This window comes from Amblyomma americanum, chromosome 7, assembly GCF_052857255.1.
Source record: "Amblyomma americanum isolate KBUSLIRL-KWMA chromosome 7, ASM5285725v1, whole genome shotgun sequence".
In the NCBI taxonomy this organism is placed as follows: domain Eukaryota; kingdom Metazoa; phylum Arthropoda; class Arachnida; order Ixodida; family Ixodidae; genus Amblyomma; species Amblyomma americanum.
In genome coordinates, this window is record NC_135503.1 from 120,907,706 (window position 1) to 120,920,786 (window position 13,081).

The following is a 13,081-nucleotide window of genomic DNA, read 5'->3' on the forward strand; positions in this document are numbered from 1 at the left end:
TTGGTAAGTATTAATTCAAATTTCTCCGAAAATTTTGTTATCATATTCGTGTAGACATCTTAGTGGCAGTTGGTGCACGAATTCACTCACAATTTGTACGTAGCAAAAAGGAGGCAATCTTTTTTTTCTCACCGTGACAGCTGCAAACTGCTGGTCGTTTTTTCAACTTAGACGTTTTTCGCCGGTTTGCTTTCTATAGACAATACTGCAAGGCCTGAGAACCAGGACGAGTTCATTGTAAATGACAGGTAGTTTTTGATAGGTTGGAAATTGAAACCCCCGACCCTCTCATGACACCCCTGGCAAGAAAAAGTTTCAACATCTAGCGTGACATTGCAAGTTGAAAAAATTCAACTCAACGAGGATTGTAAACACTGCTGACGGAATGTTTGGCAGCAATCAGATAAGTGTCACTTCGAGGCCTCTCCATAGTTGAGGTATTTCAGCTTAAAGTGCGTTCCCAGACAGTATTCAGAGAAAGCTGTGAGTTTCAGAGTGTAAGATTGAGCACCCACTAAATGAGCAACCCCCTTCTGAGGATTTCGCGGGTGCTCCAACTTCTGTAATTTGAAACCCGTATCAGCAGGACACGAGGAGCCCCACTAAGGCTGCGAGTCCCGATAAAAGCGCACAGCAGCCGACATCGTCGTCGAGCTGCACAGAACGTCCACACGTCCGGGGGCAGTCCTTTGCGCTACGATGACGGCAGCAACCGGCAAGATGGCCACTCTTGGGCGTCAGTGATCGTATATTTTTCTGCCTTGTGAAAACTAGCCGCCGCGGTGGCTCAGTGGTTAAGGCGCTCGGCTGCTGGCCCAAACACGCGGGCTCGATCCCGGCCGCGGCGGTTGAATTTCGGTGGAGGCAAAATTCTGGAGGCCCGTGTTCTGTGCGATGTCTGTGCACGCTAAAGAACCCCAGGTGGTAGAAATTTCCGGAGGCCTTCACTACGCCGTCTCTCATAGCCTGAGTCGCTTGGGGACGTTAAATTCCCATCAACCAACCAACCAGCTTTGCAAAAACTAGACTTGCCATGCTTCATGCTTTAAACGGGTGCCCTTTATTGGATCCCATGCTTACAAACAGCTGGAACTTGTTCCTGTTCTTGCGGATATTTAGCTACCTAGCTTTGAAGTTTGCTGGCAGAGCTCAGAGCAAGGGGATCTAATTGGTTTAGATGCCACATATGTATTTATGACCGTTCACCAAAAACTATGCACTGCGCAGATATATGTAGTAGTGATACACACCGCTACTTTATTTACGCCTTGTTGGCGCTTTCATTCAGTCGTCTTCTTGAACTGAATGAGAACTAAAAGCTACGTCGCAAAAATTGTTCGTTGAAACAACCGACATCAAAATGATAAAGCTGCAGCTGCAAATCATTTGAACGAGCTGTGCGTTCTTTCTCCAGCTGTAGCGCAACGTTTAAGAAATACTGGAAATTTAGGATCACGAGCGATTAAGGGCACGAAGAAATAAATTCGAAAAGATGACCAGTGCCGCTCGCAATAGTTTTTCTGCCAGTCACGGTATTTTTATACAACTGGGTAGCTTAGAAATCTGAGTTGTTTGCGTGACATATAGACGGGGCGCCCTAATACCGCATTGTGTACAGGAAAACCCTTGCACTTCTGAAAGTTTTTCCCTAGCCACTGAAATGAATGATCGGGCAGTGAGCTACGCGCCATGGCGCCTAATGTTTAAGCTGGAGTAAGCCGACGTATGCGACAAAGGTTCGAAAACAAGGGTTCTTTTTCGTTTCATGCCAGTTATATTCAGAACTCTTGACACAGGTACGCAGTTACTGTCGTAAGTGGTAATACAGCGGCCATAGAGACTTTTTAACGCGTGTATTTTAGTCAAAAGCCGAAGCCCTATGCTGCATAGTTCCGCACTTAAAGCTGCCTGCATTTAAAGTAAGGACATGGTATTTAAATTTTATAATGATGATTTTGCGCTCGTAGTGCATAGCACGTGCAAAGGACTAGGAAAGTGTGCCGCGGTGTTATCGGTTTGGCTCCCTGACCACGCGCACGATTCAAAGAGTACGGGACGATTTTGCAGTAGACAGGAGCGCTCGTGGACAGCTGCTTTGATATAGAGCCTCGCAATAATCACTTAGTAATTTCTCGCTTCACCACAGCCGCCATCGCCACTTTTTATTATTTTCGTTGGAGAATTGTTTTGAAAAATCAAGCGCACGCGAGAGTGGGAGTTCCTCAAAAATAAGTGTAACAACAAATTATGAACCCGCGTTACTTACCCGTAGCCTTGTGGTGTCTTTGTGAGGGTGACGATATGGATTTCAAGTTGTGCAGAAGTTTTCAGCCTCGAATAATTAAGCTGCGCTTCTTCACTGTTTCTTAGGTATTAACCAGCTTCAGGTCCACCGCCTCAACCGCTGGCTCGTTTGCGGTGAAACTGCACACAGAGCTTGCGTATTATGGTAACTTTTGTATCGTAGCAAGTTTGACAATGGTACTTACTTAGTTCAGGCGCACATGATGCGAAAACGTAAGCGTCTACGAGAGATAGGCGAGCCAAAACCCGCAGACGACGCTTTTTCGCTGAAAACCGGCTGTTGCGCCATCTGTTTTCGGCGGCGGAAAGCGTCGCGACTAGGCCGTCGAGGCGAGCGTTGCAAGGAGCGCGGGCCCTTTAAATATGCCGTTCGGCATTTGCTTCATCTTAAGTATTTTCAAATTATAGGCCTGAAAAACAAACCAATTCCAGGCGTATCTCATCATTTGCCCGCGCTCCTTGCAACGCTCGCCTCGGCGGCCTAGTTGTGACGCTTTCCGCTGCCGAAAACAGATGGTGCAACTGCCGGTTCTCAGCAAAAATCGTCGTCTGCGGGTTTTGGCTCGCCGATCTCTCGTAGACGCTTACGTTTTCGCATCATGTGCGCCTGAACTAAGTAAGTACCATTGTCAAACTTGCTACGATACAAAAGTTACCATAATACGCAAGCTCTGTGTGCAGTTTCACCGCAAACGAGCCAGCGGTTGAAGCGGGGAAATTTTTGAGTGTAAGCGATAAAAACGCACAATACTGTATATATATATATATATATATATATATATATATATATATATATATATATATATATATATATATATATATATATATATATATATATATATTGTAATAAGAACACAGCCCACTACTAATACAGCACACACAGCACACCACAGCATAGCACAGTAATAAGCTCAGCGTCACGAACAACCAGCCGAACCGTCCAGGCACAGAACAGAGACCGCGTTCAGTCCAGAGCACGCACGAGCGACCGAGCGTTCGGCGCTCGAGCTTCGCAATGTTCGGCGCTTCTCGTCGTCGTCTTCGTTGAGCGCCAGCCTCTGAAGATTCTAGAGTCCGTGTCTAGTCTTACAATATATATATATATATATATATATATATATATATATATATATATATATATATATATATATATATATATATATATATATATATATATATATATATATATATATATATCTTCTTTTATTTTCGGTTTGTTTACATAAAACGAGGCTTGTGCCTAAGTTCTAATCTTTGTTGCGAAACATGGAGAGATTATGTGTACACATATCGCTCACAAAAGCACAACTGTGATATAAACTGATAATCAGTTTTTGGACAACACAGGCTGTAGCATCTCTAAAACATGCAGCTCAAGCATAAGATATTTACACTAGTTGACAACACTCTGATTTTACGCAGGCTTGATAGCGGCAGCGCCGGTCCTATTACGGTGGAAAAGATAAGATAAAGGCTCGTGTACCGTGCAATGTCTTTGCAGGATAAGGGCACCAGGTCGTCTAATTTATGAGGAGCCTTACACTACGGCGTCCTGTATAACCTAAGTCACTTTAGGAAGTTAAACCCCACAAAACCTAAAACAGATACATTAATGCGAAAAAAAGACTGTGTGCTCCGAATCACTTCCTCTTGTATTTTGTGCACCATTGTGCTTGCAGAAATTTCCCGATCAGAGCTATATCGTTTATTTTATGTGGCGATTACTGGCACACCATTATGTGTATCTCCCCATTGGCTAACGCGTCCATCATAGCCTGAGTCGCTATGTGACCTTAAAGCTCGACAAACCAAGCCATTGGCTAATGCAGCGAGCATAGGAAAATTTGAATCTATCACTTAATTTGTTACACCTGATGAAGGAACTGCTCGTCATTCCCGAATTGAAAGCAGAAATCTCAAGACCACGTCCAGTGTGGTGCCAGTAGTGACGTGGCAGTACTGGCATGTCGTAACACGGCGTTTTATGCCTTGCCGGCACAGAGAGAAGGTGTAAATTGAGAATTTGATCTCAGCAAAGCGCAATTTTAGACATTTGTAGCTTATAGATGCGTGCACAGTGCACGGAAAACGATCTGCTTTTGTTTTGTCTCCTCTGGTGCTACGGTTGGCCGGACCACAGTCGTGGCTACTTCCGTCGCCTGTACAAGAAAATGCGCTCCAATCGCCTTGACTGATGATTAATTTGACAGCCGCTCCAGCCTTTCCTTTATCCGGCGGTCGGTAACGTGAACTGGGAAATGTGACGCAGCATACAATGATCAGAGTGCTAGAGATTGCATTGTCCAAAAGCATCCACTAGGTTAATCATACTAAGGCTATGTCGGCGGAGTTCAAACAAAACTTGACTGTGTTTATTGAAGGCAGTTTGACTTTAAACCTTTGTGGCACTACGTTCAAAACTGAGCATAAAGCGAACTTCAGGATTTTTTGAAAAGTGTGCTGCACCTAGCTGTTATTTCTTTGTTTTCGATCAGTTTATTAAACTAATATTTCAAATTGGGTGTTTGTTTATGCCACCTAGCGTAGCCGGTAAATAATATCTGACAGAACAGGAACCTTGAAAGCGGGTGCTCTACTCTTCTTATGCAGGCAGATTTTTTTGCACTGCTTATAACATTATCAGAGCGACAGCATTACGTTGCTCACGGAAACCATAACTCAGGATCACCCAAAATGTTCCAAAATAAAACCTGCGATTCGCTGAATCATTGAGGCGTCTTTCAAGGCAGGGAAATACTAAGTGTTAGCAAGTAATAGTCAATACTAAAAGATACAACTGCATCAATTTCAAATGAATGCAGTAGAATTAGGATAGGATGTTTATGAATGTCGTGAAACGTCTCCGACCGCAATTGGGGCCGTTGCCGCTCAGAAATTACACAACATCGCTTCATTTATATGTGCCCTTAGATTTCCGCACCAGCTTCCAAAGTGGCGTTGCTTTAGCCCAAACGCAGTGATTCCCCAAACTGCAGCCCAAGTACGAGGTCGGTTGTTCTCGAATGTGCATGTGATGTAGCATAGAAGTCCTAGTCGTATCATGAGTCAACTGTGAAACGGGAGTCGAACCTGCAACCAACAAATGCAAGTGTGTCTATGGGAGCGGGTCAGCCCCGTACCACAGGCTCGTTTTTGCACGCAAAGCGTTGCTATCGCATTGTCACATCTAATCAGCGATTAAGTGTTCCCTTAAACACTACAACTTCCTACTACTGTCAGCGTTTGTTCGTTAGGCAGTTCACATAACATTTATTCACTTTTTTTGCAGTTTTTTTGTCGCGTACGTTGCATTGGTCAATATGCGGGAACCCCGTATGAGACTGCTTCTCTTTATGACTCGAAATTCATTGTAAAAAGCTTTATACGACCAGCAACCATCTGCTCTATTCCCATTGTTCTGTAGATATGGCGCTATCACCACTAAAATGGCTCCCTCGCAGAGTCAAGCTATGCTGACTGACTGTGGGAGGCCAAAAACAACGTTCCAATGTTCAGAATAAACTTGAGAGAAGAAATAAATCCTGGCTTTAAGAATACATCAGACTGGGGCAATTTATGATCGCAAACTGTGCTACCTTTACAAACTGGTGTCAATCAAAGATATTGATGCGTGAAATACTCTGGCAGAATTCAAGAAAACTTTTTGACAATTTTTGCTTTTTTTTAAAGCCTTTCTACGATAAAAAATGTAATTCACAATTTATATTCACAATTTACACTCACAATTTATATTCACAAATGTATATTCACATTTTCATCTAACAACTAGTGTTCTGGTTGTATAATGATGTGCTGTAAAATCGCATCTATATTTATCGCTTTTTTTGTTTACTTTCTTTTCTTGGGATATAGTTTAGCTGGTATATTTATAAAGCGTTAACCGCATGAGGCGACAAATCACCGCTGCACAGTGCGCAATGGCCGTGCGCAGTGGGCTGAAGTGCGCTGAAAATCTTTCGCTCATTTCGTCGCTCAGGTTCTGGGTTTGCAGAAAACTTAGCCCATCTCCCGGAAGTGGCTCGCTAGACTGGTTAGTGCCAGAAAGTATTACGGTTTAGTAACATCTGGTCTATTTCGCGTCTGGTTTTTTTTAGCACGATTTCCGCAAAGAAGATGCCGAAGCTCGCATCGTCATTAACGATGCTTCAAAATATATAGCCCTATTCCCGTTCTCGGTTATCCATCGCACAGGGACGACTTTCTCTCCATTGTAGCCCCCTAATATGCTTTCTTTATTTAGCGCCCTTGAGCTTATGAGTGTCACTGCGGCTGTGTTGGCCCCGCCTTATTTCGCGCTATTTATCCCTTTTTGTGAACACCGAGAACAGTGCAGCGAAAGCACGGTAGGAGTACTGAAGCAGAAAAAGGTGTTGTAGAGAACGTCTTTAGCTCATTATAGGTCTGAGCACCTCAAAATTGTAGTTCGGCGGCACCTTGAAGTAACCCCAGGGCTCACACATGTAATTAAGTTACCAGTATCTTACTCAAGATGAATTTTCATCATTATTAGCAGTGGGCTTTATGCCTTTCAAAGCCTTAAAAACGGCAGTATCTCAACATTGCTCTTCTGATAACTCAAGGTGACTGAACACAGTTATAATGCGCCGCTTTTCAGCCAAGTCTCGTCGCTTCATGCGAGCGTACCATCGCCAGCGATAGGCGGGGTCGTCGTTATCGTACGTTCCCAAGTAGCACAAATGGGGCTCAGAATTGCCTGCCCTTGTGGGCCCGGTACTGGATGGCCATGGGTGCCCGACGTGAGATATGAGCGGGATTTCCAACTCGGCCCCGGGCGGCATCCACAAGGGCAACACAGTGGGCTCGTTACATAGCACCAGAAAGAAACCGTCTGGTGTTTATGCATAATAACGATAAAGGGGTTCTCGTCGGTCTTTTGTGGGACCCATATGTCCAGATATGGGCTTTTCAGAGGTTACCTGTAGGGAGGTTAAGGTGGAAGTGCAGCGGGCACCCACATTGGCTACCTCATGCGAGGCTCACGTGGGCTAACCCAAGTCAGGCCCACAAGCAAAACCGTCCACTTTTGCTGCTGAACAAATTTTGCTCGAGACGATCACTCCCCCAGCCTCCTCCCTCCCGCCCATTTCTTCTTCCCGGTTAGAGATGCTGATTGCCACGCGTCGCAGTCATTCTTCTCCCGATCTTAGTCCCCACGATGATAGCGCGGCATCGTTTGCCCATCGGACCAAAAATATGAGCTCTGATGCAGGCCGGGAGAGGCCTATTGGACCGTCGCAGCTATTACGTGCCAGTGCAAGGAGCTCGTTCTGCTGGAATGCCGGCGTCGCCCGTCGGAAAAAATCCCACAATTCGACTGAGCAGAAAATAGCGGCATTTGGGTTCGAACCCAGGCCCACTGGGTCCAAGGTGGGGACGCAATGAATAGGCCACGAAGGGTTTTTTTGTTCTTTATTTTCCATGGACCACAAAGGGTCATTGGTTCAGGCGTGTTTAAGGAGCACCCAGTTAGCGCGTTGTGGGATTTACAGAGCTTAGTAACGTGTGCTTGGGATGTGTCCTGATCTTACAACAATGAAAAAACAAAACATATATCAATATGCTGAAAAAGCATAACGAAAATGCGGTGTTATAGTGCTCCTTTGCAATGAAACAAAGGGTGTGTGTATGTAGGAAGTGACGCAAAGTGTCGTGCACTACTACCTAGAGAGTATTTGATGATTGGTAATCGACAATTGTGATTATAATCGACGATCATGATCGGTAATGTGACTGCGGATTGGTAATCGCTGAGAAATAAGAAAGGAAAGGAAACACGAGTTAAAGGCTTAGAAGGCGTTACAGAGAATCTCACCGAGAGAAAGTAAACGTCGAATGATTTAAAAAGAAATAATGCCGCACAAAAGAAGACAGGACAAACGAGAAGCCAAGGACAAGCCAGACATCACATGACTCATGACCCTGTGCATGGGCAAAGCCTAGTATTGTGTTCTCAGAAGAACCCTGCAGCGCAAAACTAACAACGGACAAGAAACAAGGGGCCTGCACGGACAGCCTACCAACTAGCCCCAGCAACAAGTTTTGCTCAATATTGTGAATGTACCCTACCACTTTGGCATTTGAATCAATAATGTTCTGCAAATCTGCGTCTTAACATTGTTCACTAATAGTCTGTAAAGAGCTAGTTGAGGTAAAATACTCGTTGAGGTCGTGTTGCCATTCTTCTAACCGGGTTAACATGCAATCTTGAATTCTTGTTGAGACCAGGAGAGGTTTGGGTTGGTCGATTGTTGAGGCAGTGTAGAATGCCAACAGAAAAAGTGGTCACCGTGCTAGAGTTGAGCATTCTCAACACAATTTCTGCGTTGCTTACATGTTGAATTCATGTTGAAATTACGGAGGTGATTTAACCAATCATTCTGAATCTCGGCTGTGGTAAAAAAGAAATTTATAGATTCCTATTGCATCAATCAGATGATCAGCTACCAATGCAATTTTTGTCGGTATGTGCATATTCATTGCTGCAATTTCACGTTCACTTGATGCTGACAGCCCCAGTCATGTAGTGCTGCACACATACGCGGACACACACATGTGTGTGTATACATAAATACATACACTCATACATAAATACATATGCTCTCGCCCATAAAACTATCAGATAATGAGAAGAAGTAGAATTAGAAGTACAATACGAGGCTATAACAGGAACTAAGAGTTCACAACTTTCTAATCATAAGCGTCGTCAGAGCTTCATCCTTATATACTCCTACACAGGGGTGTCCGTATCTGCGCAGGCAGTGGCCTGCGAATCAGCAAAGGTATATCAGTTATTACTGTTACTATTTATTCATTTTGTGTGTAGTAGAAGTAATGAACCTCACATGCGACGTTCTGTTAGTTGGAGAACTTGGTTCATTCATAGTCAACAGAAATAAAGCACTAATTAAGCGCCTTTTTTTTAACGCACGTACAAATCCCCCAAAGAACGTATGTCTCAAAAAGCATATTGCAGCACTGGCACTTTTTTTCTGTGCAACAAAAGAGTCTTAACAGGTGCTGAATGCTTTTTTACCATATATAATGTGATAATGTTCTGTTTACACGACGCATGTCAAAGTTAGTCCTGATTTCATTTAGTTTGGCGTAGACACGACTGCCACCATTCAACACGATTCAACATAAATTACCCAACAATTATTTAAACATAAATTACACACCAATTAGTCTTTTGACTACGTTCAACAAATATTTTGTTGAAATCGGCATGACTATGATAAACAGCCTGCTGGCTTTGGTCACTTGCTATTGTGATGCAGAAGATGCTAATGCTAAGACAAATCGAGCAAGTACAGCAAGCGCGATCTGCTTGATGTCCCTGGCGGCCATACAAGACATTTTTTTTCACATCATCATCATCATCATCATCATCAGGCTACCCCTGGTAGTTTGCTGCTCACAGAGCATCCAAAAGAAAAGCCGAAAACAGAATTAATGCTGCAGTGGAACGTTCTTGCGAACTGGTTGGTTCATTTCGAAGAAGCGTAAGACTGAGCGAGTACAGTATGGAGAAGAGGGAAGGAAAGGAACACTACGTCAGCGCACGCATGATATTGCAATTGTTTCTTTGACTCTTGTTCTGGTCCTATTCGAGCAGACTTAACTTAACTAAATATAAGTATTCAAGGCTTGCCATTCCATTACATCAATTGCAGTTAGCTCTAGAAAAATATTAATTGGTGGGCTTCCACAGGATGTCGAAACCCGAGAACTACATATGAAAGACGCAAGATATTTTCTCTATCGCAGAAACCCGCTCAATATGAACAGTTTAATGATGCCATGTGTTCGCACAAAACACTGTCATGTTCCACAGTACTTATTACTGTCACAACATATTAGATTTTCGCGTAACTTTCATTTATGAGAGCTCGTACCTCTAATCTGTCGACATATGCAGTGCAGAGGAGTACTTGCCCTATCGAATACTTTCTGAAAGGACTCGATTTTCATGTTCCGGCTATTACACCTATGGGCATAAATTTACAATTTCTATGCTCTGCAAAAGCCGTTGAAGCTGGAAACAAACTTAAATTCTCCGATATAGACTATGCTGAGCGTAACCACCCAAAATTTTGTTTAGCAGATTTTGAGTAGGTTCAACATACGTCGGGTTCAAGTTGTCTTCCAGTTGATTCAACAAGAGGTCAACATGGCGTCAACTTAAGCTCAAAGGTCATTTTTGTAAGGACTTGCTATTTAAAATTTTGCTCGAACGATTCCAGTGCTTGCGTGGTCATCCTACTTTATTTTCGGAACACCTCGTAGCCTGTATGCGAGATGTTTGCGGAGGGCATTAAGCCGCTTCCGCTCTGAACGCTTCCCGCTGATTTCTAGCATGCATATGTGGTATGCCTCTCCAAAGAAAAAAAATACGAAACCATAAAATTAATTCCAGTCATGTTACTGCGAAGGACAACATATTTCCCTATGTAACTGAAAAAAAGTACGATATTTTGGGCCTCTGGGACGCTGAGACCCCCTCTGCGCTGCACAATCTACAAATGGCTGGTTAAAAAAAGACGCTGATCTGTTCGAAAGTTTCCGTCGACACCAAGCACATCACAAAGGCGGAGCAAGTAGTCAGAGTGATTTCAAATCTGTACTTATGTACTAGCACCACGACGTGGATCTTGAAGTTAACAGGACCCCTCCCTGTCTTTGCGTCTTCCAATCTGTCAGCCTATATACTATTACTACTTCTTTTACCATCAAAACTTTCCTGTTGCCAGCAATTAACTGCCTGTGTCTTGGTCACTCTCCCGTAGTGGGTATGTGGCAGCTTCATTTGAGGCCAACCAACCAACCAAACATACAAACAAACATGCCAGCCAGCAAACAAGCCAGCCAGCCAGCCAGCCAACCGACCGACCGACCGACCGACCGACCGACCGACCGACCGACCCACCAACCAACCAACCAACCAACCAGCCAGCCAGCCAGCCAGCCAGCCAGCCAGCCAACCAGCCAGCCAGCCAGCCAGCCAGCCAGCCAGCCAGCCAGCCAGCCAGCCAGCCAGCCAGCCAGCCAGCCAGCCAACCAACCAACCAACCAACCAACCGACCGACCGACCGACCGACCGATTGACCGACCGACCGACCGACCGACCGACCGACCGACCGACCGACCGACCGACCGACCGACCGACCGACCAACCAACCAACCAACCGACCGACCGACCGACCGACCAACCAACCAACCAACCAACCAACCAACCAACCAACCAACCAACCAACCAACCAACCAACCAACCAACCAACCAACTGACCGACCGATACTGATGTATTCCCACACAACTTAATTGGCTCCGTCAGGGTGCTGCGCGGGTAGCCTCTGTTGGGGGTGATCAGGTTTCAGCATCATGTAGCCCATCTTTTATGCACAAGAGCTGCATGCAGCCCATGCTCAGCTCTTTCATACCCGATACAGGTAGAGAAGACATAGGAATGGAAAATGTGCCCATGCCCAGCCTATGGGGCGGCCATCGCAGGTGTCGCTCAGGCAGCCCAAATTGCACGCATATAAAGCTTCGCTACAGTAAACCCAAAGTTTGGCCGCTGTATTTTCTACGCGGGGTCCACATAGGCTGAAGGCGGAAATATTATTCCTTGCCACAGAAAACCATGGCGCTTCCCTGACGGCAATATACGGGAACACCCTTTTGGGGTTACTCGCGCTTCACGATATAGAGCTCGTATCTTTGCCCGCATATATCTGCGGTGGGACCTGGGTGGGCTGTCGAGTCTGAGCCCACGCATAGCCGACGGGGGTCCCACTTAGTCATGAAATGGGCAGCCCAAGAGTTTTGTGCCAGCACTGCCCCTACGGGGGACCCATGTAGGTTTACTGAAGGCAGCCACCATTCCTAATTGCACATAATAATAATAATAATAATAATAATAATAATAATAATAATAATAATAATAATAATAATAATAATAATAATAATAATAATAATAATAATAATAATAATAATAGCCTTTAATTCCATCAACAAGATGGGGGAGGTTGGGGAAAAAAGCTGAACAGCTTGACTGGTTCCCGCCCCCCATATAAAATACACAATTGCTTCCACAAAGGCAGAGCTAAGCGGACACCAGAACACAACATTTCAAAACTAAGCGCACCCATAACGATCATGAGAAATGAAAATAACACGTAATAAAACAAGTTATCATGAAACGAAAGGAACAACGTAGTATCAATAGTGAGGCCTATTTGTACATACTGAGACAATTGTAGTGCTATTGAAGATATGTCGCATTCACATAGCTCTAGACATACACAAAAACTACAAATGCATAATTACACGTAGAAAGGGGTTTATTTCAAGCCATTATTTACAAGAAGAGTACAGGAAACATTGTAAAGGCATCGAAAAAAAATCAATTCAGGTATAGTAGGTTAAATGTAAATGATCTTCAAGAAAAAAAATTTAATCCAGAAAAAAAAACAATTTAAGGTCTTTCATTGATGCTTTTTCGGGATGTATGTTGTGTCTATAACAAATATTCAATAATTCTGGCAGTTTTTGTTTATTCATATGCTTTCCGTAGTTGGTCCTGCACCTCTCAATGTTCCAAATTTCCGGACGTGTATCATGCAAAGGTGTTCTCTTTGATAAGAAAGCCAAGGAAGAAAGAAAGTTTATGTTTTGTTCTACATCTATTTCGTAAGTTAAGCACAGGCGGTAAAGGTAGAGCTGAGTAATTTTTAT

General features: G+C 44.1%; 1 protein-coding gene across 6 annotated transcripts in view; it reads left to right on the forward strand.

Annotated features, from left to right (window-relative positions):
• The first annotated feature begins 577 nt into the window (after positions 1-577).
• Positions 578-13,081, forward strand: part of LOC144099516 (P-selectin-like) — a 138,955-nt gene continuing 126,451 nt past the window's right edge. For 4 of the 6 annotated variants that reach the window (XM_077632879.1, XM_077632877.1, XM_077632878.1 and 1 more), the window contains exon 1: positions 581-736. In XM_077632879.1, coding sequence (XP_077489005.1) covers positions 700-736 — 37 coding nt within the window. In that variant the 5' untranslated portion in view covers positions 581-699. Of the gene's footprint in view, positions 737-13,081 lie in introns of all 6 variants that reach the window. The other 2 variants (XM_077632875.1, XM_077632880.1) reach the window with 2 other exon arrangements.